We start from the raw sequence: 27813 nt of genomic DNA on the forward strand, positions 1-27813 counted from the left end.
GGCCTGGATATAAGAAAAACATTTTTTAAGAAAAACATTTTTCAACCTGAAGACAGTCAAAAGTGGAACAGGTTGCCCAGAGAGGCTGAACAGTCCCCATGCTTGGAGGTTTTCAAGTTGTTACTGAATAAAGCCCTGAGCAACCTGGTCTGATCTCATCCCTGACCCTGTTTGGAGTAGGAAGTTGAACTAGAGACCTCCCACAGTCCCTTGGCACCTGAATTATTCTAGCATCCTGCGATCATATAGTACTGGGTACTCAACTGCTGGTAAAAAGAGAAAGCGTTCATAAAGTAACAGTAAAAAGGAAAAATTATTGCCGGATGGGAAAAGAGGTAATGGAGCCCTTACTTCAGTAGCTCTTTCTCCACTTATTCCCTATTGCAACCATATAAGGGGGCAGGTTTGTTTACAAAGTCTGCACACTAGCTCTGGAATAGGTGATGGGGCTAGAGTGGGGAGTCTGCCAAGCTAATTTAGACAATTATGGCCAAGAAGGATCATATATGTCAAGAGTAATCTAGAATGCTTTTTTCCTTATGCTGTGTTTTGCTTTTGTGACTCTTTGTTTCAACAAAATTTTATTTCTATTCTTATCTTGACAGAATTCAGTAAGCATACTCTTTTATATTTAAATCTTGTCACACTATAAATCTGTGTCACCTCACATACAGAGGATAGAGCCTTCCCTAGATAGGTGGATGTAGTTGAGGTGCACTGAAAAGAAAATTTCATGCTACCTATATTCAGAGCTCCTCCTGAGTCTTCAGGCCGCTTCCATACTAGGCTGCAGGTGTCTTTGTAATGTTAACACTGGTTAACCCAACTACCTTGGTATGTCTGGAGATAGCCTGGAACTTTGATGAGCAGCAGGAAAGTGGAAAATGGCTTCAGACTTGAGGGGGGTGGAATGGAAGGGAAAGTTGTCACTTTCAACTTGTCACTCTGATGTGAAACATACTTAAGATTCTTTTCCCAACATTTTTTTTATTCTCTTTATTAGCCTACAAATATGAAAGGCTGAGTTCCGTTCCTAAGACTAAATCCTTTTTTGCCTATGTATTCAAAATAGAAATTAAACTATTAACTCTTCTGAAGTTCACAGCTAGATGGTGATGATAGTGATGCTGGAGGGGATGGGGAAGCAACTATTAGTTTCACTTTAACTAAAAGTGAAATAGGTAAAATTATATAAAATGTCAGTATCGAGGATATTAGTAAAGATCTATGAAGATATGTATAAATATTAAAATAATTTCTGATTTCAGGAAAAAAGTGGAGTTGAATGTACAATCACAGAAAATAACGTTTTTATCTTACACAACTTTGTTTCTCTTTTAGTGGCAAAGCATTACTATAACACTGGTTGAGAAAGTGCAGATGGTTGCTGTAATCCTAGGATCTCTGTTCTTAGTAGCAAGTGTGACTTGGCTTCTATGGTCAGCCTTCAGCCCTTATGCAGTATGGCAAAGAAAGGACATCCTTTTTCAAATCTGCTATGGAATGTATGGTTTTATGGATCTAGTATGCATAGGTAAGCTCAAAATCTTTAAACAGCACAGACTGTGGTTTAAGACTGTGACTATATCTATTTTTCTAATTGGTCACTCTAATCGATCACTCCAGTTCTTTGCAGATTTATTCTCAGCTGGTACCTTTGGCAAATACTGCTTTTCACAGTGTAACAAATACTGTAAAGAGAAAAGAACCAAAGAAACTTCACTCTCAGATTCATCAAAGTGTCTCCCCAAGATCTTAGTGGTGAGAACAGGATCAGTTTCAATTTCTTGAAAAAATAGACAGCTAGCAAAGTTCAGGAAGCTAAATAGATGAAAATAAGAAAGACATTATTAAAATAATTAGTAAAATTACATGCTGTCAAGTCTTCTACTGATGCCACTTTGCACTAGATTGTACCATCATTAAGCACAGCAGCCCTTTGAGGATGTCATCAAACTACATATCCAAAGATAAGTTGCACAGACTTAGATAGGTCACTGTGCTAGTAACAGAAAAGAAAAGAGAAGACAGACATGAGTTCTTTGTACATCATAAACAGTTATGAAACACTCTAATAGTGCTAACTGTAATAACTTACTGCACTGTTAAAAAGTCTCAAGTCATTTAACTCTAGCTGAAATCTTATAAAAGAAAATGCAAGTTACTGCAAAGCTATTTTGACCAGTTTTGAAATTTCTGAAAATATACTGGACCCAGAAATATTAAATAGAAATCCCTTTAGTATTTGATAAAACAACCTTGAACTGATTGTTAGAATAGCTATGATTATTTGCAGAGAAAATTTAATAATTGCGGTAAACATTAAAACACATTTTAGAATTGCAATTCCAAGAAAATGCAGAAGTCAAATGCTATCTGATGTTTGCTTTGAGATTGCTGAGTGATAAACGTTGATGTTATCCCAGCCTCTTATATGGGAGTTTGGAAGGACAGTGCTGAATTCTGCTCAATAAGGTGCAAAGAAACAGAGTGATTCCTAATATCAAGGCTTTTGCTCCAACCGTAAAGCCATATCATCTTTTATTGAAACCATCCCATTACTGTAAGAGTATTTATATTTCAGCTGGATCAGCAGTCCTGTTTATTTTGTAATTTTTCTAAGAAAAGCCCACTCTGGAATATTTTAGAACACAGGCTTTCTTCTGTGAACCCAAATCTTCACAGACAGAAGAATGAACAGAATCTAGGTCTCTAATAGTCTGGACAAGTGCTCAGCTTTTAAATGAAAAAAAGGGCTCAGCTACATGTCCTCCTACATACTGATTTCTGAATACCACTTTTTCTGGCTTAACACTCAATATTGAGGTTTTTGCTTTTGTTTAAAAAAACACTAAGTGAAGACAAAATGTGCTTCTGGCATTCTAAACTTTTCATTTATACGGAATTCTGTTTTTTCACAAAGGTTACAATTGTAAAAAAATTACTTTGGTATGCATCAACTGGTTGGAATAACCCCTTATTTCAAACTATTTCCATTTCTTTCCATTTGTTTGACTGTTGAAACACCTAAACCAAATTAATCTCAAAATCAATCGAGAACGTCTGTGGGTGATCAGAAATATTAGTGTATTTATCTGTAGAAGTAATCTACTGTGGGGCGAGCCTTCAGTAGATTGGTATGTGCAGTTATGTAGCTGCCTCTCAACCCAGCCACGCTCAGGCCACCTCTGGACTGGAAGCTACTGAACTAACATGTACTTCACATGGCTATGGAGCTTCTAGCCTAACTGGCACTATGCAGGAGCAAAGTGGACGAGCAGCTGTCTTCACCCACCAGATAAACTGACTTGCCTGTAATTACATAAATGCATGTTTTATAGTCCTATCATAAATAATACATGGAAATTTTTATGTAAAACTGACTATAATTAAACATATTTGGACACTTTTTTAATTACAAAGTTCAGTGCAGATATGACTTAACAGTTTACTAAAGTATATCTGGAAATTCAGAAAGCTGTATAAAGGAGGTTTGGTAATTGTAGAATTCTGATGATTCAGATTCATTCAGCCCACTTATTCTGCATATAATTTCAAGTAATCTGCATTCTGTAAGCTTGTAAGACCAGGAGTTCTTGTAACTCTTGAAAATATTTACTAATATATTCAACTTTATTCAATTTTATCTTTTTCTTTCATCATAAAGTGAGGGATTTTAGATTGATAGTTTTAATGTAAAACATTTGAATGAAGTACTCTAATAGATGGATGTAATTATTACTCATGAATGATTTAAAAAAAACCCAACACTGTCCATTATGCTGATGACTTCCCAAAGGCATCAACATACGATTTTACCATTGCATATTATATATAACCTCTTATATAAAGCTTGTAATGCTTACAGCCAACCACAGTTCTCACTTAGTATCTCCTTTCATTTGTGTTTAGTCATCCATGGCATTCTCTTAGTTTTCAACAGGATTTACAGTGAGTGAATACCTATACTCCCACTGGAATCTCTCTTTATTTCAATGAAAAATCTATGCAGACGTATGAGTTTTCCTGTACAGCACATATTTCAAGACAAGTGCTTGAGTTACTGGTGGTATGACCAAGGCTTATTCCAACTGCCTTCAGTTATGTCTCCCTATAACTTTGCATAAACAATATGAATATTTTTGGTTATTTCTGAAGTGTAAAAACCTGTACTTTTTGAAATGTTTTGTTGTCATTATTTTTAAAAGCAGTTTGCCTAAAGGTACTGACATACTTATATGACATCTTTGAAAACTTGCACATATTAATTTGTTTTCCCAATGATTGGTTTATATACCATACGTAGCATACCACTCACTTTCTTCTCAATTAAATTACATACAATTTGTATTTTAATTCTCGGTCTTGTTTTACTTTTCACCAGAAAGAATATCCCAAAGATTACAGATCACCAATATAATATGTTCTGTTCATTCCAGTGTACATATTTTATTGGTATCCATTGTTCTCCTTGTTCTACTCTAAAGTTTCCCAGAATTCTTCCTAACAGATCGTTGATCGTTTTTACTTATCATCAGTGTTAGTTTCAACCCTACAAGTCACTAGTTTGTACATTTCTACATTTAAGCTGGGCATAAAGCTGTTCTCTTTGAAACTTGCTGATCGTAGAAGTTTTCCTAAGGCAAACCTTGAACAATTTAATCAAGCAGAACTACTGCCTGTGAAACCCAGAGCTATTGCAGTGGTAGTGCTAGGATCAGACCATCCATGTAGGGATTACCAAAGGAGTGAATTCACGAGCTAATATGAAAGGAATGAATAATATAAACCCCTTATTTAGCCACTGAAGGACAGTACACCAAGCCTTTGCCATTCTACTTTGTAGTCCTAGCAATTATTTCTCATAACAGTGAAGTCATATAATTTTATATATTTTCACCAGAATATAATCATAACTACTAGTCATAAATGGTTCTAACATGAACAAGATCTCTCACAAATAATAACAGCTCACTTGCAATCCCAGAACAACAGTGCAGCTCTTTTAGAGTGTGAAAAGCAATTGTAACATTGCACTGGAAACGTGAGTGGTGCCAGTAGTACTACAGCAAGGGAGTAAGATCTGGGAGCCAATGTGAGGTGTGAATAGCCCTCTGAAAGCCGCTTTCTTCCCCGCCAAGGAACTTGATGCCTAGCAACATTCGTGTAACTCCTTAGTTGTAAAAATATACAGGCTGAAGTTACTTATAATGAACACATCTAGCTGCACTTAATACTTCTCTACTCAGAAAGTCTTTTTTTTTTTCATATTAGATCTAATTCTGAATAATTTAGAAAGAGTTATATTGCTATTTTTAGAGTGGACATGTTTCACTTCAATGCTTTGAGCAACTCACTGCATTTTTTTATATCTATGGGCCCTAGAACAGTGTCAAGAGATGGTATTTTGTCCAGTGGTAAAGTCTGTTTCTGAAAAGGGTCTTTTACTCCCTGGTAATAGTTTGTGATGTTTCTGGGAGGACCATTCCTAAATGATTATAAGTAAGATTAGTGTGATAAATAAGACAACTCTGGAACCTAATACCACCAAATCTGAAGGAACTAAGACGAGTTGCCTGCTTGTAAAGACATTCAGTATGAAAAATTTCAAGTGGTCTTGTGACTCAGGGTAAGAAATCCTTTGGATAGAGTGAAAGAATCTCATAGTACTTTGCAGTAAAAGAAAAGAAAATTATGATCTCTCTATAATCCTATTGTCTGGATCCCACTACAATCCCTATATCTTAGAAATAAATCGTGAAGGTAAGGTCTTCTTAGAGCCTTAGGACGTTTTGCCAGGTCCATCATCCCAAAACTCTGTTCCTTGTAGATATTAATTGGACAGAATGTCAGAACAGCTAACAGTAGTGAATTCTAACACTTCTTCTTGGGATCACCTGGGCAAACCAGTAATTTTTTGTCCCTAGGACTGTGCAACTATGTCCTCTGTGCTGTTGAAATCATGGTATTTGGAACAAGTCAGTATTATTCATGGATTTATCCTTGTTTTCTCTCTCATATCCTCATTCATTGTTGTGGAACTCTTAAGAAAAAGGAGATTCTTTGCCATTTTCTTACAGCTTCACTTTAGTGACTAACTACTTATATTTTGAGCATCAGAACTTCTCAGGAACTGGAAAATCTCCAGCATTTAAACCTTACCCAGATTTCCCCTTGTTTGTGGTCTTGGAACTGTTGGTGCTGAGAGCTTTTTTTCCCCCGCTCCCTGGACAATATCTTTCAGAGAGACAAAAGATCTATTGGAATTCTTTTGCCTCTACTACATAGGTGTTTTTCAATCTGTAGTTTTATCAGATGGGGAATAAAGCATTTTATGGGAGGAATTATGGAAGTGCTCCTTTTCTCCAAATCTGACAACTTTATTTCAAGCCTTGCAATATTTGATCCTTTTTTTGGTAGTTCTTTTAGAGCATATGTGAATAACAGCTTCCATTTTAAAGAAAAGTTCTCTTCCTTGTCATTGTTGAAAACATGATTTTGATAAATCCTGAAAGCTCAAAAACAGTAAAAAAGAGCTCTCTGAAAGAAGTCCTACAACTTTTTCTGTCGTGATTTTGAGAGGATACTTTTGACTGTTTAAATGTACTTCATGTACCTCAATGATCCTTTCTCAACTGCTTCCTTCTCTATTCTGAAATACGTTGTTCAGGTTCCAGTGGAGTGCAGGCAGGTATCAAAAATTTTTACATTGGGGTAAATAGGTTCTCTCAATTTTGCTTCATCACAGTCTTGAGGGAAACTGGGCCAAAGAATACTATGTTCCAGTGACAAGTGGAGGGAAAATTATGCTCATCTCCCTTATCATTCTACAGGAAATCCAACAGAAAAAAAAAAGGGGGGATCTTTGTCACAGCAATAAAACCGTGGCTTATTTGGTTTGTAGATTTTGTACGTGGTCAAACACATTTATCCTTTTTAAGACAATATAGCCAGTCTTGAAGGTGCATTTATATATTAATATGGCTGCTAAATTTTTAGGACAGGTTGCTTTATATATATCTGAGAAGATGAAGGTAGACGTCTTGCAGTGAAGGAGATTTTCCACTAAAATGCTATGCTGATACAAAATACATTTAAAATATTTGACATTTAATTAAGTTTATATTGTGTTAGTTTTGCTGTATCGGATGCTTCAACAAATTCTAGGCAACTTGAAAGCTTTACAGAGATGCTACATTTGCTATCATGTCCTTCTGAAAGCAATCTTCGCATTTCTCCATCTTTCAGTGTAATGATCTTTAAAAATGTGTTAGAGTAGGCATTGCTATCTGCAAATCATTGCACTTGAATCTGAGGTTTGCTGTTCATATAAATGTTTTTATCATCCTTTCTGCTTGTGTCATCTTTCTTTGAATGTCTCCTTTCTGGTGCCAGTTAACCATGCTTAGAGACCTCAGACACTTAAATCACAATTTCATTGTGTAGGAACAAGTGATATACAATCTCTTGGGATAAAGGACTATAGCCTGTGACACCGCAGATCATATTATAGATGTGGCCATGTATAGGAAAATTTTAGGCAAGAAACACACCGGACAAAAAATTTATAAATGTGTTTGGCTAGGCAGATTGCTCTCCTCCCAAAGCAGGGAGTCAGAGGAAACATGTGGCATTGCACAGAACCATATAGGTTACCAGGCTGGTTGAGGAACAGAGAAGAAACCTAATAAGAAGGCTGAAGCCCCATGTGTATCCCCAGTAAATCCGCATTTGAAATACTTACACATAAAGAGTGAGTGTATAAATACATATACATATATACATACATATGAAAAAAGAAGACTTTCATTTAAGTAAATAAATTGCTTGCATGCATACAATAAGCATAAATATTAGCTACATGGAAGCTCATAAGCAAGTTGGTCTATTGAGAACTCTGTATTTTCCTTTTAAAAGATTTCCCGGGTCTCAACAAAAAAGATGTTTCTCAACTTTTGTCTACTGACTTTTGAAGAGAAAGCTTCCTTGCATATCGTAGTTAATAATAACATTTAATTTCTTCTTGCTTAAGAAGCAAGACACGAAAGTCATTATACTTAGATGTTTCAGGTTTTCATAAATCTTCTGTGCTCCCAAGTTGAACTAAGAATGTGAAAACATTTAAATTTGTTTGTATCTGTACTGAATTCTACAAAACACTCTTAAACAAATTTAAGACCATCCTGTTCATTATGGAAGGTCTAACTTACTTAAAGACCTACTTATACCAGTACAAATCTCAGTAAGTGGTACTTACCATGAACAAGGATAACACTAGCATAAACAGTCAATTTACAAATCTGCCAGTAAGGTTCTTTTATATTGGTTTACTTAAACCTTAATACTTTATTTAGTTAGGCATGCTCAGATTATTCCAGTATTGGTTATGTTGAGCTTTCATTCAGAATAATTTTATTTCCCCTACATGTTCCCACTTTCCAATCTTAAACACATGAATAACCAGTTATATTGCATGTGTACAATTTATTTGAATTATCAGAGTTACAAGTAATTTAATAGGCTCTGGCAATTGCCAGATTCATTACAATGTGTTACATGTGTATTTGCTGTCAAAATGGTATCCAGTGACATTTTGTACAAACTAATTTTTTTTCCTTAATTTCAGGACTGATAGTACATGAAGGTGCATCTGTTTATCGAGTATTTAAGCGCTGGAGGGCTGTGAATCTACACTGGGATGTGTTAAATTACGATAAAGCCACAGACATAGAAGAGAGCAATCGAGGAGAACCCTCAGCAGGATGACTGCATTTAGAAACAGAAGTTTAGTTCATCCGACACAGTTAACCTCACCAAGATTTCAGTGTGGCTATGTATTGTTACATCTGTTCAACCGCATGAGACCTCAGGAAGATCCGTCAGAAGATAACGGCTCTGGGGAAGTAGTGATGAGAGTGACCTCAGTGTAAACATGATGCTCACTGTGCTACCCAGATAAGGATGATGTGCCCTGATGTTACAGGACTTTGGAATGTAGTTACAATGAGTGGTGAAACCATTAACACTTGAAAAAATATATACATACTTTTTTAAAATTTAATGCTTTTTATATGATCAGCTAAAACACAAATACATTTTTCTGGGAAAAAAAAAGTCTCTTGCTTTTTATATAGTCTGGTTTATTAGATCTTTTGTCAATTTGTACCTGAGGTGTATACAATATAGTTTAACTCTTAGGTCTTTGAATGATGAGGAAACTCATTTTTAGGTAAAAAAAAAATATTTAAATGTATTTTCTTAAACTCTGGCTTTAATCCACTGCTGTTATTTTTCCCACTTTCATGAGGATTAAACTGAACAACCTTCTTCCAAAAAGAAAAAGAATGTTGACAAAAGTCAAGTATTCTTCCTTTTCTGTCTTTATGTTGTGGTTGTTTGTAGCTCAGTTCAGGAGTATGAAAGTAAGTGAAGGATATATTGTCCCTTGCCTTTAAGCAGAAGTCCAATGCGTGTTCTACAAAACATGAGGGAAGATGCCAACTCTTCTTTTAGCTTTCCCGCGTGGATGTGCAAGATATCAGACACAAGTATGACACAGACAGGGGAAGAGTCTTGCACTTCCTCTCGAGTCTCTAAGATTTGCAGAGTGCTGGTGCTGTGCCTGTGCACAGAAATGACATTACCTTCTGTGCACTGGTGCTGAATTTAGCAGCCTGTACCATTCTAGTACCATTCTAACTGTAGGACATTGACATCCCATATTTTTATAAAAAAACAAGGAATGTACATTACAACTTCTGGAATAATAATAAATCCTAATGGAAACTGAAATAGAAACAATGCAGAGCCTTAATTTTGCCAGGTAATGAATCATCGTATTAAATATGAGCCAATATTAATCTTTATCATGATAGAATCATAGAATTATTAAGGTTGGAAAAGACCTTTAAGATCATCAAGTCCAACTGTCAACTCAACCCCACCATGCCCACTAAACCATGTCCCTAAGCACCACATCTACACGTCTTTTAAATACTTCCAGGGATGGTGACTCCACCACTTCCCTGGGCAGCCTGTTCCAAGGCCTGACCGCTCTTTCAGTAAAGAAATTTTTCCTAATTCCCAATCTAATCCTCCCTTGGCGCAACTTGAGGCCATTTCCTCTTGTCCTGTCGCTAGTTACTTGGCAGAAGAGACCAACCCCCACCTCGCTACAACCTCCTTTCAGGTAGTTGTAGAGCACGATGAGGTCTCCCCTCAGCCTCCTCCAGGCTAAACAGCCCCAGTTCCCTCAGCTGCTCCTCATAAGACTTGTGCTCCAGGCCCTCACCACCTTCGTTGCACTTCTCTGGACACGCTCCAGCACCTCAGTGTCCTTGTAGTGAGGGGCCCAAAACTGAACACAGGATTCGAGGTGCGGCCTCACCAGGGCCGAGTACAGGGGCACGATCACCTCCCTCCTCCTGCTGGCCACACTATTTCTGATACAGGCCAGGATGCCGTTGGCCGCCTTGGCCACCTGGGCACACTGCCGGCTCATGTTCAGCCGGCTGTCAACCAGAATAGCTAATGATAGCTAATCAATGCTTTGAAGTTTGCTTCTCTGTTTTTGTCTCATGGCAAAAATTCTAATATAATTTATTCAAATGGAAATGGAAATAATTTCCAAGTTAATAATTGAGTCTGTTGAAGATTAAGATGAAAAAGTAGGGCTGAAATGACCCTGAGAGCTCTAGCTTACTTAAAACAGTTTGTGGCGGGTTGACCTTTGCTGGCTGTCAGATTCCCACTCAGCTGCTCTCTCCCCCTTCTCCACAGGACAGGGGGAGAAAATAAGATGAAAAAGCTTGTGGGTTGAGACAAAAGACAAGGGCATCACTCACCAATTACTGTCACAAACAAAAAAGAGATAACATGGGGAAAATTATTTATTGCCTATTAAAATAGAGTTGAATAGTGAGAAACAAAGACAAAACCTAAAACATCTTCCTCCCACCGCCCCCGTTCTTCCCAGGCTCACCTTCACTCTTGACTCCTGACTCCTCTACCTCCTTCACCCGAGGGGCGCAGGGGGATGGGGACTGGGGTCTGCAGTCAGTCCATAACAGCTCCTCCCTGCAGCTCCTTCCTCCTCACACCTTTCCGCCGATCCCACGGGCTGCAGTCCTTCAGGATAAATCTGCTCCAGCGTGGGCTCTCCATGGGCCGTAGTTCCTTCAGGGCATGTCCACCTGCTGCGGTGTAGGGTCTTCCAGGGGCTGCAGTGTGGATAGCTGCTCCAGCATGGTCCTCTCCATGGGCCCCAGGAGATACCTGCTCCACTGTGGTCTCTCCAGGGGCTACAGGGAAATACCTGCTCCACCAAGATCTCTCCAGGGTCGCAGGGGAATCTCTGCTTGGGACCGGCTGTGTCCGGCATGGGGCAGTCCCAGCCTCTCCACACAGAGGCCGCCCCTGCAGCTCCCACCCCCACCTCCCCCTCCTGGACACCTGCACCCAGTACACAGTTAAACATTTTTCTGTTTCAAAATAAGTTGCAACCAATGGCTGAAGAATTTTAGAGCTATTTTGTGCAGTAGCTGGAGTGCTGTGGCTGGAAAATTCCCTCTGAGGGATCAACAGGATGGTGCTGGAATCAGTGCATGCTTTCCCTTTATAAGAAGCTCACGTGCAAAGATCAGACACGGGAGGCTTCTGCTGCTACACTTGGAGGGGAGATAGAAATAATTTAAGCATTGGAGCTAAGAGCTCCTTATATATTCATGAACATTTAGCCAATGAACCCTACATAGGGCCCGGTGTTCTGCGTTACAGTCTCACAAGCTCAAATTTACAGCTACTAAATCTACAGAGGACTTGCTGCTCTTTAAACAATTAATGTGAAAAGCAGTACATAAGCCATGAACAACAAAATACTGTCTCAAAAAAAGCCAATTTCTCTCTTGCATGGCAAATTACCAGCATACCACTGGCAATCTCATTGAGAAACTATGAGAATTCACTTCCAGATTAGCTTTAAACAATTTCCCAAAGGAGGAATTTGTGGAGAAACAGAAGATGAGAGAAGATATAACTGGGGAAACCTGCTGTATCACTGGGAATTTCTTGTTCTTAATTACTACTTAAATAAAGCCCACTTTCCCAGAAGGACCACAATTCCATATGATCAAACTGGAATCAGAGTTACTATCTCAAAAGCACTTGTAATACAAGGAGAATACGGCATTCTGTGATCAATATACTTAAAAGGTTGTGTCTCACACCTTTTAGGGAATTGTGATCTCTGGGATTTAAAGAATATTTCAGTGGTCTTTTTACAGGATTCTAAAAACAAAATTCAGAACATGAAAACATTTTGTTGTAAAGAAATCTTTTTCATTGACATCCAAATAATTAGGGTGCTGGAAAAAAATGACTCACCAGAAAAGATCAATAGATGTAATTTAAAAGAGGACAAGATTTCTGCGCGCACATATTTGAGAGACACCTGGGTCTAGAACACTTAACAGCTTCTGAGGGAAAAAAATGGTCCAATTAAGAGTAATGAAAATTAGTAGTGAGACCATTGTTTAGGGCAAATATCAGAAAAGCCTTTTTAATAGTAGGATTTGTCATCATTAGTCATTTCTATGGCACAATAATTTTGCATATGTCCGTATTTACATATTTCTATATATATAAAGCAAGATCAGGAAATGATAAACAGTGACAGGATTAGTATGGGCAGGATGCAGTTGTGAAAAAAAAAATTAAATTAAGTCTCTGGCTGTATCGTGCTGCGGAATGTTTTCAGTAGCAAGAGTGCCTAGTGCAGGATATGAATATTTCTTCATTGACCTTGTATTTGGATTTGTGCAGTACTGCAGTGTTGTGATCACCTACATGCAAGGTAGATTAATTTAAATCAGAACAGGTGCAGAGAGGGGATATTAGGATGAAAAAGGAGTAGGGACTCTATTTCACGTAAGTAAATTAGAAGACCGTGGCTTGTTTTGCTTAACAGAAGTTAGGAGTGAATGTTATTGTTCTCAGTTAATACGTTGCAGAATAAAATTTATTTTAGGCCAAGAACAAGCCTAAGAAGCAAAAGAACTCAAGGACACAAATAGATCACAAATAAATCTAACTGGAAATTCAAGGTAGTTTTAAAATATTCATATAATGAATCACAGACAACGATTTAAGTTGGAAGGGCCCGTGGAAGGACATCTAGTCCAAGCTCCAGGGTCAGCTCTGAGATCAGACCAGGTTGCTCAGGGCTTTAAGCAGTCAGGTCTTAAAATTCTCCAAGGATGGAGATCGTGTAACCTCTCTGGGCAACCAGCTCCAGTTCTTGACTGTCCCCAGAGTGCAAAAGTATTTCCTTCTGTCCTACCTCTTCTCTCGTTCCAACTTATGCCTGTTGTCTCTCATCCCCCCATAATGCCCCACTGTGAAGTGTAGGGCTCTGTCTTTTTGATAACCCCCTCGCAGGTGCTGGCAGGTGCTGTCAGACCTCCCCTGAAGCCACCTCTTCTCCAGGCTGAGCAAGACTTGATCCCTCAGCCTCGCCTCACGGGGCAAGTGCTCTGGCCAGCTTGGGGGCCTTCTGATGAACTTGCTCCAGTTACTCCATGTCTTTCCTGCACTGGGTTGCCCAGGGTGCTGCTGTCCGTCCCCGCAGCCAGGGCACACGGATCGCTCATGCTCAGTTTGTGTCTGCAAAGGTCCCCAGGTCCCTTCCCGCAGAGCTGCTCCCAGCCAGGCATAGACCAGCCTGTGTCCTTGCACTGGTGCTTCCTACCCAGGGACAGCACTTGGCATGTGTCCTTGATGAATTTCATGAGGTTCCTGCTGGTCTATTCCTCCAGCCTGGCTAGGTCCCTCTGGATGGCAGCCCTGACCCGACTGTGTGTCCCTGCAATCTGGCATCATCTGCAATCTTGAGACCAGAACTGTCTGTCACCTCCTCCAGGTCACTGATAAAGATGTCAAATGGGACAGGGCCCAGCACAGACCCTTGCATTATTCCACTTGTTACTGGTCTACCGGCAGTGTAGCTCCCATTAACCATCACCTTCTGGACTTGACACTTGACTATCCAAGCAGCTTTTTTGCAATCAAATTGTCCAGCTACTCAGACCTCAATGTCCTGACTTTGAAAGAAGACTGTTGTGGCAGACAGTGTGGAAAGCCTTGCTGGGATCGAGGTAAATGACATCCACTGCTCTTCCCTCAATCACAAATGCAGTGCTTCAAATGCAGAAGGCAATCAGGTGGGCCAGGTATGATTCACCTTCAGTAAAGTCAGGCTCGCTGTTCCCAACAACCTTCCTCTTCCTGCATGAGCCCAGAAATGGGCTCCAGGAGGACTTGCTCCATAATTTCCCCAGGGACCAAAGTGAAGCCAACCAGCCTGTAGGTCCCTAGGTTGTCCTTTGGGGTTTTCTTGAAGATGGGTGTGACATTTGCTGCTCTCTGCAGTCACCGAGGACCTCCCTGATCTCTACCTGTTCTTGCATATAATCCCTGACTCAGTCTTCACCCACTGATGGTCATTCCTATCCTCCTTGAGCCCTTTCACTAAGCACTGAAGGCTGTGAGAACTTGGTGGTGAAGATGAAGACAAAGAAGGCATTAGCGACACTGGCCTTTCTCTGTGTCCAGTGCCACAAAATCACTCTCCCCACTAAGCAGTGAGCCCACATTTCCTTGTTTGGCATTTACTACTGATGTACAAGCTGAAGTTCTTCTTCTTGCCCTTGATGTTCCTGACAGTTCAAGCCAAGCTTTGGCTTTCCTAACCCCATCCCTGCACGCCTGGGCAATATTTCTAAAGCCCTCCTTTGAAGCCTGGCCCTGCTCCCACCTCCTGTACGTGGCTGTTCTGCAGTGGAGCTGTGCCATGAGTTCTTGGCTTAGCCAAGCCAGGATCCTGATACACCTGCTTGTTCTCCTGGGTATCAGGATGGTCCATTCTCCTATCTGGCGGATGCGGTCCATACAGACCTGGCAGCTGCCCTCATCTCCTTCACTCTTCAGAGCTGCTCCCCTATGATTCCAGCTGCCCGCTCCCTGGACAAGTAGCAGGCTGCTCACCTGGTGCCCCACGTCTGGGCTCTGTGATTCTCCTCCCTCCCCTCAGGATCTTCATGTCCACTCTTTCATGCTCACCATGGCCAACGCTGCCATGGGTCACTACCTCCCCCGCTGGTGCTTCCTTGGCAGGGACAGCAGATCCATCAGTGTGACCCCTGGGCTGGCCCAAGCAGACCCCAACAAGAAGTTGTCTCTGATACCCTCCAGATATCTCTGGGACTGTGTGTGTCCTACCGTGCTGCCCTTCCAGCAGGTGGCAAGGAGGTTCATGGCCTCCAGAAGTACCGGGCTCTGCCCTCCCCAGACTTCCTCGAGGGGTTTAAGGAAGGCTTCATCCCCTCCCTCATCCATGCTCCCCCGACGCTGCTGCCTTCCCTGGCCTCCCTGTGGATCTGACCCACAAGCTCTCACCAGACCCTTGTCTGTCCCAAAGGAGAGCTCCATACATCCCAGCTGCTCCTTCAAACTGAGAGCATCCCCCCTCCGCTTCTTCCCTGCCTGTCTTTCCTGCTTGTCTTTCCTGAGAGTGCCACAGTGAATTACTGGAAGAGCCTCCCAATAACAACAGTGACAACAAAACATCCAACCTGTTTCAAAGGGAGTTTGATGACTTTATGAAAGTAATTAAGATGTTATTACAAGTGGTGTCAGAAGACTGGGATTAATACCCTTCCTCCTCTATGCTCATTTCTATGTATACAAAATGCATACATCACCTCTTCTGAAGAATTTAATGTCTCCTCCAAACAACTAAACTTGTTTGGAATTAATCAAGTTATGTAAAAAGCACGTATTTAATGGACACCAAAAAATCACTGTTGACCCAACCACAGAACCAGATTATGATGTGACGTGAGGTCTTGCCTGAAGTTCCAGACAGAGCAACGACACTGGAAATCAGACCTCATGTAAAACCTGTATTTCAGTCACCGTCCTGTTTGAATATTAAACTGCAAGTGGGAGAGAATCAAGGTGTAGCGCAAACTGAAGGTTTTACACCACCACCTCCGGAAAGTCAGATTTTTTCGATTTTCCTTGCATTAGTCCCCACTGGCAGTAAAACAACGGACTACAGGCAGTGTAAGGGCAACTTTGGAGTTTCCCTGTTGGGACACAGGAGAAACAGCAAGAATTCTGCTTGAAATGGCCCATGCATTCATATCAACTTGAAAGGAAGGAGGAATCAGATTCTGCTCATTCAGGGATAGCAGTGTTTGCTGCTTAAACTAAAGATCACTAGCCCAAAACTAGTCTTCCAAGGCTCTCAAGGACAAAGCCATTTCCAGCCACTGCTGTACATATAAGATTTTAAAACGTTTAAAGTAAAAAAATACAGTTTTATAACAATTAGACTACTATTAGAGGCATATAGTTTAGGGAGTCTAACTCAGCAGAGGTCCCTGGACCAGACACACTCAAGAACCCTTTTAATATCAATAAGAAAACCAATAGAAAGCCCATTTTCACTTTAAAAATGTAGAAACAATTATACAAAATAAAGCTGCTTCATAAACAGTTTCTTGACCACAGACGGCTAATCTGATGGGAACTCTACAGAATAGCATCCTGGATTCTCATTTCTTTCCTTTGGAATTATATTTAAAATTCAACTTATTGTTAAAACAAATCATGTAATATTTAAAGCAAACCTTTTCACATATTCTCCTCCTGAAACTGCGTATCATCAGCATCAGCCTGCTCTGGTGTGTAAATCAAATTTAGCAATCCAAACAGCACCGCGATGAAATAGGCAGCATACTTACTGACCTCTGCCAGTCTGATTACACTCCAGACCAAGCCACAACAGTTTCACAGGAATTTTTTGGCTCCATTCATAAGGTACCACTGAACCTGTCATGATTGCAAAGCAAACTGCTGTTAGCTACTCAGGAATTGCTTTGCAACTTGGGCTCCGCTGCAACAGAAACTTTGAGGAAAGAATATATGTGATTTGGTTGGTGACATTTCATACTAGTTGCGTGATAACATTTTGGGTTTTTTTAACCACAGAATATCTTAGTTTATTGCATCATTATTCTGTAAATGACATATCCAAGGAACGATTACCAATATTGAAATCTACCTCAAATCTACCTACGGCAGCACAGGACAATAAAAGCAGGGGCTACTATACTGAGAAGCATACTTCTTCCTCTGAAACCGTAACAGGTTTTAAAGAGAACTGAAGATTTCTAGTGGACTAAATTTGAAAATAATTTGCTATTATCTGTCAGAACTGTGACTCCAGTAATTGCGTACTAAGAAACATGAAAATTTTCTAATGCTTGAAAAATAGGAACTGTTAGCAGGTTTTTTGAAGAGAAATGAAGATGCTCTTTAAAACATTTCATCTTTCTTGTTTGCCTTGCATAAAAGAATTCATTTTCGTAAACCTCATAACAATTTCAAAAAATCGTAGTGAGTAACCAGTTCCTAGAATCACCTCTTAGCTCTTGTGTAAGGGGAGATAAAGCAGTGTGCAGGGCTGAGAGAGGACACCAGAGAAATCTTTAAAAACTGGTAATACTTGTATTTCATTTTATTAAAATCAGAAATGAGGTTTCAGATCTTTCTACATTCAGAAACTTGTCAGGTGGATGCTGACATTTCTCCTGGATTTAAGAGATATTTATAATGCACCGCAGAGTACAACCACAGTCTGAATTAAAGGTGATGCATACATTAAAACCAGTCGCATGGCAAAAAATAAAAAGGAAACGCTAGGAGAAGGGCCCCTGAGAAGCATAAACACCTTTCAAAGATCACCCGCAGATAGTAGAAAAATAGCAATCAGTAGCATAATTTTTCCCCGCTGTGGCCAGTCAAATATCCCGCAGGCATGTAGAAACCCATGATCATCCCCCTACTTAACGAGTTCTCACCTGACAGACTGAAATGATCCTTTCCCCTGGAGCCTCCACATGTACTGCCTCCTGGCTTGTCACCATTTGCTCTCTTAGTCCAGAAGACCTTAGCAGCAGGCTTGAGGGGCTGAGCTCTGAAGGATAAAAGATGTATCAGCTGGCTGAAAATTTGTAAAAGCCTCATAAAATGATATTTTCAGCATGAAGCAGCTGGCTGGAGCCAACCACAGAACTTGTTTTAACACCAGACCAAGCAAACAGTGTTGAATCAGGTCCATGCTGGAGAGTCCATCTGAGTGCAAGAATTCAGGATCAGCCACGGGCAGAGACCAGAAATGCCACCGAGGTCTCCACAAGAGCAAGAGTTAAGGTGAATGAAAGGGGCTTGGACAGCGGTGGCTTGGTGACCCGGAGAAATTCCTCTGGCTTCCACAGTTCCTTCCTGGCCCAAAACCTCGCTTTGCCCTACACGTGAGGCTGGAAGAGGAACAGCCAAACTTGTCAAAGGAAAAATTATATTGAATAATTAGTCCTCAGGTCCCATTTTCTAGGCCTGACCACCACTAATTCTCGAGGAAAGAGTATTTCTCCCCTCCCTTGTTTGGAACTTTTGCCCTGCCGGTTTTGAAAAAGAGGGAAAAAATGCAGCCAAACCCAAGGAACTTGGTTTTTCTAAGGGATCATATCAAAGTCACCACATGCTCCTCATCCAAGTTTTGCTAGAATTCAAAATGTTGAACTGGAGCAGCTAAGCCTTTAAAGAGGGGAAAACAGAACTCCGCTGTAGGAGACAAACTGAATGTGAGCGATGTCCCCCCTTGCCCATGCCCCTGCAGTAAGGCTTCACCTAGAGCAGCACTACCAGCTGCTGGGAACCGACCCAGTCCTTGGGAAACCTCAGCCGGCTCCGTCACCGCTGGGGCTGGCTTGGCTCTGCTCCCTGCTGCAGGCAGGGGCCTCTGGCAAGTCCTCGCCTGCATGCCTGCAGCGGGTCTCAGCCCCTCTTTGCCTCTCTGCTCTGCTGCAGACATCCCTGCCAGCAAAGCTGCCCCCGAGGAAGGCGTCCCTTCCTTCCCCCAAGTGCAGCTCAGCCAGAGAGCTGGAGTCAGGGCTTGACAAACAGGCAGCTGTCCTCCCTCCTGCCCACCACAGCCTATGCACCGCACAGTAACCTGAATAAGCAAACCAGTTTTACCATGGGTCGCAAACATACAAACTCCTCCTGCCTAGATGCACGGACGTGGTTTTGTTTTCTCTAATGCAACCAGTCAAAATGAATAGTAGCTAGAGTCCGGGGTAGGGACAGAAGTCCTGTGCCACCTGCATTTCTCCTATCAGGGAGCATCCCTGAATATAACTCTTTCATCTGCCTTATAAAGCAAGCAATTAAATCCAGAAAAGGCCAAAATAATTTTAATATAACGTGTTTTGTCCCCTCAGACGTAGGTTCCCAAGCCGTGCAGTAGGTCCCTGACCTACCGATTTAACAAGACAAGAAAATCTATCATCCAGGCACAGACTGGCTCCGTCGGGGTAGTGTTTCTTGTTAGACTTTGCTGTTTCTTGTCCCATAAAGATTCAGTTTTTATTGATGAACTTTAGAAAAGAATCTATAGAAACTTTTACACTTTGAAACAGAAACTTTTCTGTGGGCAGAAATTAGCAAGACATTTCCAGCTAGTGCCTCACATTCAGCACAACGCTGGGGTGGGGCGTTTGTTCCCACTAAACACATCTGGGCTATCACTCATTCCCGGAGGTTAAGGCAGTTTATCCACATCCCAGTTTGCCACTAATGACAATTTGGCATTCGTCCATGAAACAAGAGTTTCTAAGAGACCCATTCAACATTTATCCCCACATCAAACGTTTATCACCTTTGCAGGACATCAGTTTGAGTTTCACATATTTAATAAAACACCCATTTACTCCAGTGCGGAAAAGTGTGCTTCATGCTGTTTAACAATTAAAACACTTTTTAAAAAATGCAAACACAATCTCATGGTAAGTAACAACCCCTAATGACCAATCCACCATTTCCAGTCATTCATAAGGTTAAACTAGTTTTCCTGTCCTCTTCCCAAACTCTCATGTTTTTTGTGACAGTTTCTAACCCATCACTCAAGAAAAGCCCCAGACGCACCACGCCTCACACACTGAAAGGTCTATGCTTTGCGTGGTAGGACAGCTTTAAACTCACCATTTAGGTCAAACTAGCATTCAGCTCTTGAGCCTTCACCCTGTTGGCGGGAGGGGTAGAGGTCAGACAGTCCCTTCCCAAGCATCGCCCAGATGGGCTAAACGCTGTAGTTAAGGAGCTGCATGTCAGCAGTTGCCCCTGTTTCCCCAGCTGACGTGGACTCTGCTCATGCCACAGCAACCTCAAGAGCTGAGACACGTTGTGCCCTACGAAAACCATCAGAGGCCAGCAGCTGTCCCATGCGCAGAAAACATGACCACCCGTTGCACAATTCAGCTGAACAGGCCTTCGTTCTTTTGCTCCCTATTCTGCCTTTCCCTTCTCATCAATGCGCCTTGTTCATCATGTCCCATGGGTGGAAAAATGCAGTAGCACCACCAGAAGGAAAAAGGAAAGTTACTTGAAACCAGATTTCTTGGAGATAGAAACTGTTCCCTCCGCTGCCCGGGCCCTTCATTACGTATGGCCCTTCTGCAGCAGCAAGAAGGGGCTGTGATGGCTGCAGTGCCTTTTACTGCTGCGCTCCACAAACTCAAAAACCAGCCTGTGAGGATGATGCTCCTCAGGAGAGGGACTTTGTTAAAGCCCAGTCCCCAGGACATTGCTGGATCTGATTGCACCTTCACCACCACCAGCCAGAGCCAGGCGTGCCCTGCCGGGAGGGACAAACAGCTCCCTGGCAGCGGACGGACTGCTTTCTTACCTCGTTAGCGACTCCAAGCCTAAGAACGCCCAAATATTCCCTCACTCTCTCCACGCACAGGCCGGCTCTTCTGCTGCTGGCCTTCCCCCCATGCCTGGGAGCCCCTCACACCTCACTGCTCTGGGGTGCGATGACCGGCAGAGCCTGCCTCTTCGGCCGACTGTCTCCAGTGGGAGGGGAAAGAGCTTCACCTCTTCTTCCATTGCGGCTTTCCAGAAAACACAGGCGGCACTTATCAACTCCCACCTGGAAACGAGTCTATGTGCAGAGAAGGAGAGGCCGCGTCTGGGCAGGCAGAGGTAGGGAGACAGCAGGAGGGACACAAAATTACCCTAGCAGAAGCCACTTCGGGCAAGGCTTTTTGCAGTAGATTGGGATTAGTCCCGAGCAGAAACAGGCGGCAAAACGGCCTTGATCAGCTATTCTCTTTGAATCTGTTTGCACAGCGTCACAACCATCCCCCGAGCGCCTGCATTCGTGGGTCTCGGATGCTGCCTGCCCTTTCCTTCACTTATGGGTGGGGAAAGCAACGGCCAGCATTCCCTATAGGATGTACCGTAAGTTCAGTATAACGTGGGAATATAGGCCTGGCATCACGTCTAAGTTATAGCTCACTGCTGGCACAGTGTCTGTGCCCAACACTGTCCTGTTACATTTACACCCATGTTACCTTCTTTCTCCATCCCAATGCCTCATGGGCATGCCAGGGCTCAAAAATGCTGAAGCGTGCAGAGCTGCCAGTCGTCAGGTGGAGATGCCTCTGCGTATTCAGCATAGCCATCCCACCAGGGTCTTGTGCCGTTCACTGACCGTTTCCCTCCTCAAGTTCAGGGGAAATTTTACCCTGTGGAGATAACCCTGGCAGGAGCAAAGGGCATTGCTGTGCGCAGGGTGTTGGTCTCAGCTACAGAACTGCTTCCTTTAAAAGACATCCTGCAGCTATCCAAAATGGAAAACTTGATTTATCTTCCACTCCTCCTTTATTCAAAGCAAAATGTGTAAGAAGGCAGGAACAAGCCTCTGCCAGTGACCCGCGGGAGGACACAGATTTTTCCCGTTGTTTGAGGCCTCTTGATTGCCAAGAAAAAGGCCGAATGAGGTGGACCCTGATGAACCTAGCAGGCAACCCTGCTTGGCGCCCAACCTCCTAACCTGGGGCTCAGGTCCCTCGCTACGCGCAGTAGGGAGAGGCTCTCCTGAGGACCTCCATGCCGCTACCCTTACGGCACATGGGTTTATGGTGCTCCCATCCCCCTCCTCTGGCATCAGAGTGCAAGAAATTAATTCTCCTGACATTCATGGTAGCTTTTCCCTTAACTGAGGGAAAGCTTCAGCAACTTCCCCCACCCCCAGTGGTAATGCTTGCAAGGACATACGACATTTTGGCACCACCAGCCAGGTTCTTATGTCTAAGCTTGGACACTGTTTTATATTGACAGTGCAAATCTCTTAGAACGAAAAAACTCTTAACTGATACAGTTCAAAACAAATTTAAACCGATTGTTATTGAAATAAAAATACAATATAAAAGAGAAAAATCTCCTCCCAGGCAGATGTGGGAGGTGTGGAGAGGTGAGATGGGAACAGGGCACGAGGAGCCCACCTAGATGACAGGTGACTTGAAGATGGTGGCAGGCAGCTGGTGCTCCGTGCTGCAAAGGATGGTGAAAAACCTGTCTTGTCCCAGCTACTGTGACCTGGGGAAATTTCCTTCCTGACCCTAAAGGTAGTGATTGGCTTTATACCAAGCACGAGAGCAGAATTGGCACAGTCGAGTCCGTGGGGCCTCCCAGGGAGGTCCATGCACGTGGCCATCACAGTGGCCTCCTGATGTCCTGGATCATCTGAATCATCACCATGAGGAGCACGAGGAGAATCAGGTTCAAGCCAGACAATTCCTGACTATTCATTGTCCTTGGTATACATAGCAGCCATCACTTTAACAGGGTCTATTTGAGTAGGTGATAGTAAATGATCCCTATGCATGTGAGAATTGGCTGTGATTGGAGGCTGCAGTTCTGATTCTAAGAATCTGTTTTGATTTTTTAGCTGCGTACATTGTGTTTTATAGATCTTGTTATTTTTTATAACTCTTTCTTTTTCCGTAGGAGGCTGGGATTCAATTCCTTCTTTTGCTGAGAAGTCTTGAACATGCTGCAAAGCTTTCCTTTTTTGCCCTGGAGGTTGCAAGGCCATGAAAAGGATGTGTGCAACTAGTGCAGCCATTTGAGTATTCAGCCACAAAAAAACCCCAATGTCATGAGAAATCTTTTCAACAACTGTTTATTGCAAAACTAATTCAGCTATTTAAGGAATTGTTTTCTATGGGGTTTCCAATTCATTGCTACCTTAACACTGTAAAAAACACTTGCTTGTCTAGTTTTGAGTTTGTTCTCAGCAAGGAAACAAAGCTTTGTTAGGCATTCCATTATAAAAAGATTTTTCCATGGGAAACAGATGCAAGCTACCAAATCACATCCCTTTACACACAAGAAAATTGATTTTGAAGTGAGGTTTTCCGAGAACTACCAGGCTACAAACCTGATTTATTGTGTGGCCCTAGCCACACATGTAGTATGTATTAAAATAGGGAGCTACCTGAAAAACGTAGAATTTTTCATATCAGCAGAACATCCATTTTTTTGAGTAGGGCATAAGACAGCTCAAATATGGGAGCTTCCAAATTTATAGGATTCCCAGCCCTTTCATATTTGCATTTTGTATTTCTGTGTTGCCTTTTTTTTGACTTTCCCATTTTCTTTGTTTCCTCTTCATGTATGATAAAATTAATCCTTTGGAAGGCAGGGTGATTCATCTTTAGGACCAGTTGTAACTTAGTTTTTGTTGTCTGATGATCTCTTTACCTACAGTTTGTTTGCAACTGAGAAACGTGTACTAATCGCACAGTGAATAATACTCCCTACATATCTTTCTAGATAAGAACATTGCCCAGAAGAATCACATTATTAATCCTGGGTATTTATAGATATTGTTATAAAGACTCCCAGATGTCAACACCACAGAGCTGGAAAGCACTTCTAAAAGTAGAGCCTGAGTGAGAAATGCATTGACAGTAGATGATTTAAAATAGACACTTGGGATAATCAGTACATCCAGTTTTCAAAAATGTATTTGTGAAGTGAATGAAGTGAAATATTAGTATTTAAGCTTGCTATGGTGCATCTTCTTGAATACTTCACTACATATAAAGAACTGGGCAGTTTTTAGAGGCAATATCACAGTTTCACTGTTGCATCCATTTATAACTACCATCTTCAAAATGAACACTGGTTCTTTTTGCCTCGTGTACAATTTTCACCATGTTCCATAACACAGCTTATCCAATAACTTCTGGATATGATGCAAGAAAGCATGTGAAAACTCGTAAGCCCCTGGTGTACATGATGCTATCTAGCTTCTTGGCTATCTTCCTTAAACTCAGAAATTTCTCTCACTTTAAATTTGAATCAGCTGAAAGAAAGCAGAAACTTATTGATTTGGGTGGGGGGTGGGAATTCTCTTTCCTTGAAAAAATACAAGATGCCTTTTCTGGCTTTCATTCTTTTTGGTTACAATTTGTTTAGGATACACTTCCATTTATATTTGGAAGTTATTTGATACCCATCATCTGATGACTCTTTTTTAAAAAAATATCATTCCATCCTTAACTTTCTAATAAGGTTGGTATTTGCATATTTACAAAAAACTCAAGCATGTTGACAGTATGAATCATTAACTGGTTGAAGAAAAGACAAATAAAGCCCAAAGTGTCTTCAGTTTAGTTGCTAAGTGGCCAAGGTGGTACAGGACAAACAAAGTTATTGACGGAAGGGGACACTGGCAGACAGGAACCTGGCTTTTCATCCCAGTTCTGCTGATGACTTTTTACTTACTTTGCTTCTCTGTGTCTGGATCCCCCTCACCCTTTATGTAGTTAGGTTAGATTTTGGATTCTTAGATTTTTTTATTTTAACATACAGCTTTCTTACTGTGAATAAATAGCATATCACAAGGAGCCTCTGCTCTCCAGCAGGGCCTTTTAAAGCCTATTTAAGTGTAACGTAATGTAATAGAACAGCATCCTCACTCTAAATCTCCAGGATAATATTAAACTTGTACTAAATAAGAATCCAGTGTTTGATGCTGGCTTGAATTCTATTAATTCGATAAGTAAAGATACAGCGTAGAAAAACGTATGCAGATTCAGTAAGGCAGACTTACTGTTTCCAGGAAAATATTTACAGGAAAACACATGGGAGTATTGAAACTCTGGTTCTACTGCATGCATTCAAACACCATCATTTCGATCGAGAGGGCAATTTTCAGGGGTATGAGTGTGTGTATCAAAGCTGCCAGCCGGGCAGCCCACCAGCAGCAAGGCCCCAGTGCCCACCAGAGCTTGGCCAGGCTCGGCGTGAGAGCTCAGACCTGTGTGAAAGCGTACGACCTCTCTCCTACGTCTCTCAGAAACGAAGGCAGAGAAATGGCAGTGCAAAACCATACAAGCCAGGTGCTTGAGCAGAATAGGATGAGTTGAGGATGGAGTTTTGGCTAGAATCACAAGTTTCCAGACTGCTAGAGTCAACCCGAAACCTTAATTCATCTTACTATGATTTTAGGTTTGAATATCTTACCCTGCTATATAAACTGTAGCTGCATACAAAGTTTTAAAAAGAAAATATAAAGCCAGTGATAAAGATTTTGAGGCCAGATTTGGTAAGGAGAACCCCCCCAACATTATTGTAGAGCCTTCCTTTATAAAAGAAAACATATATTTCTGAAAAAATGGTCATCCAGATTGTACAAGGAAACTTAAGACCCTGCAGCATTTTAGCTTTTGCCAGCCTGGGCCTCTCTCCTTACTTGAAGTCTCTTTCAAACTCAGCTGCCGTTTGCTCCATCAGATTTTTGTTTTTTCCTTTCGTCCTGTTCGACTCAAATTCTCAGGTGGTTTCACAATGACGAAACAGTTCTACTCAGCCAAAGTGGAGGACAGCCAAAACACCCAGATAAAGAGATTTTCAGATGACTGGGGGAAATTCATTATGCTGAAGGTACATAATTATTTTCAGTAGCATTTGGTAAAGTGGAACAGGCAGTGGGTGATTATTAATCATAGAAACATTAGCACTTTGGCTCCTCTATGCAACCTTTCCTCCTCTACTTTAGTATGTTGTTTCTCTACAGTCACGCTTGCTCTGGGCTATTAGTCTTAGACTCCTGCTGTACGTACTATCTCAGCATCGACAGTGATGTAGACATTTCCTCTGCAAAACTAAAGGCGAGGGTGCTGCTGTTGTACAAAAGCAAGCAATAACGTTATTTTAACCCAGAGCACTGAGAATGCTACAACCCACAGAGCAGAAGTGTGCTATGATTAAATATTTTTTTCCACTTATGTAAAAGAGAACCCATTCGCACTTACAATCTAACCTTTCCTTGGTCTCATCTGCAAGTTAGATAAATCATCCTTGATGGTATCTGGAAAAGGGATAACTATACTTATTTGTGAGCAGCCACTTATTTGTCCTCTTCTGCAGTGTAAAGTCCACAGATTAATGCCAGTGAATTGCATACTGCTGTTTAAAGGAGAAATTAGAGTAGAGGAGGGAAATATTACAGAGGAGAGGTTAGTTTTTTCTGGAGAGCCTTTATTAAATCACAGTATATTTAAATGCAAGTTTTATTTGAAGAGGACCATGTAATACAGAAATCCACCCCTAGGAACCAGAGCTCAGAGCCAGGCTCTGACTCTGACCATGAGAAAAGAAAAACAGCAGCATCTCATACAAGTTTCCGTGTGCACACTGCAAATCTACCAGTAATGGCTGGCTATTGTTTTTGGAGGAACCTAAAGGATTAAGATACCTGAATCTAGAAGATCATGATTGTGGCATGTACTAAAAAGGAAAAAAAGTGACTTTCGGTAGTAACAAGCAGGGTGCAACTCTGGCTTATTTAACCCAGAAAATACCATGTCAGCCATCTCTAGGTGTCAGAGAGAGCATCAGCTGTCCCTGTTGCAATGAGCTCAGGTCTTAACAACTTTTACTAAGCAACAACTGTAAAAATCCAGCCAGCTGTATACCAGCTACTTTGGGACAGTGAAATAGTTGTGCTACGTCAACTATACTATACTTTTTAGGCTGTTTCAACCTACTTACATTAATTCTCTAGAAATCAAAATTATTAGACCTAAACTGTAATTGCTGTTCTGGCATTGAAAGTCTATTCTTCTTTCATGCACAATGCTCAGAGACTGTTTTGTCCCTACAGAGCTTGAGTTTTAGTAAAGAAAGAGAGAAACTAGTAGACAGCAAGAGACAGCGATGTCCTAAGAGTAGATGTGCTGCAGCTTTTCTCCCTTGCGCCCATAAACCAGCGGTTTTAAATAGACATTTGAACACTAGGTAGTGTAAATGTGAGTTTCGCTGCAGATGATAAGGGAATGGGTAATTTTCTGCAAAGGTGCTCCCTTCACTGGTATTATTTCCAAATTGAAGTTCAGGCTTTGCAGTCTGCAAGCAGATCGGGTTAATTGATGACCAAGGGGTTTCTCAAGAAATCCAGAGTGGGCTCCCAGTGTACATGCACGCATCTGTTTATCCCTGAAATCTGAAAAATATCTAACTTCAATAAACCACAATATCCTATGCGTTCCCCAGTCATTTTGCCTGAAAAGAAGAATTAGGTCACTAGCAGCCCTGAGAAAAATCATAGGAGCAACATAGCGAAGCAGCACCAGGTGGGATGGTCCAAAAAGTAAAAGAAAGCATATGTGTGCCGAGCTGCTGCATAATACAGGGGCTGGAACCTGACGTCGTGGATTGAGACTTTCTCAAATCACAGCAGGATTATCTCAGTCAAGACAGAGAATTCATTCCCCACCATCAAAAAAAGAGGAGGATGTTTCGGGTTTTTGTTTGTTTTTCAAGTGACGCTTCTGGATGATGGCTGTGTCTGCTCTCTCCATTGTAAGAGTGCAGTGAGAAGTAGTGATGCAAAGA

At 41.6% G+C, this 27813-nt stretch overlaps 1 protein-coding gene across 1 annotated transcript; it reads left to right on the forward strand.

The window, feature by feature from the left end:
• Positions 1-1341: 1341 nt before the first annotated feature.
• On the forward strand, positions 1342-8971 carry MARCH11 (membrane-associated ring finger (C3HC4) 11; the record flags this gene model as incomplete). The annotated part of the gene is given in 3 exon segments (XM_009582156.1): positions 1342-1534; positions 8627-8758; positions 8761-8971. Coding segments are annotated over 3 exon segments (495 nt in total), but the record flags the coding sequence as incomplete, so codon positions are not given.
• Between the last annotated feature and the right edge of the window lie 18842 nt (positions 8972-27813).

This window comes from Fulmarus glacialis, unplaced genomic scaffold (assembly GCF_000690835.1).
Source record: "Fulmarus glacialis isolate BGI_N327 unplaced genomic scaffold, ASM69083v1 scaffold31287, whole genome shotgun sequence".
Lineage (NCBI taxonomy): Eukaryota > Metazoa > Chordata > Aves > Procellariiformes > Procellariidae > Fulmarus > Fulmarus glacialis.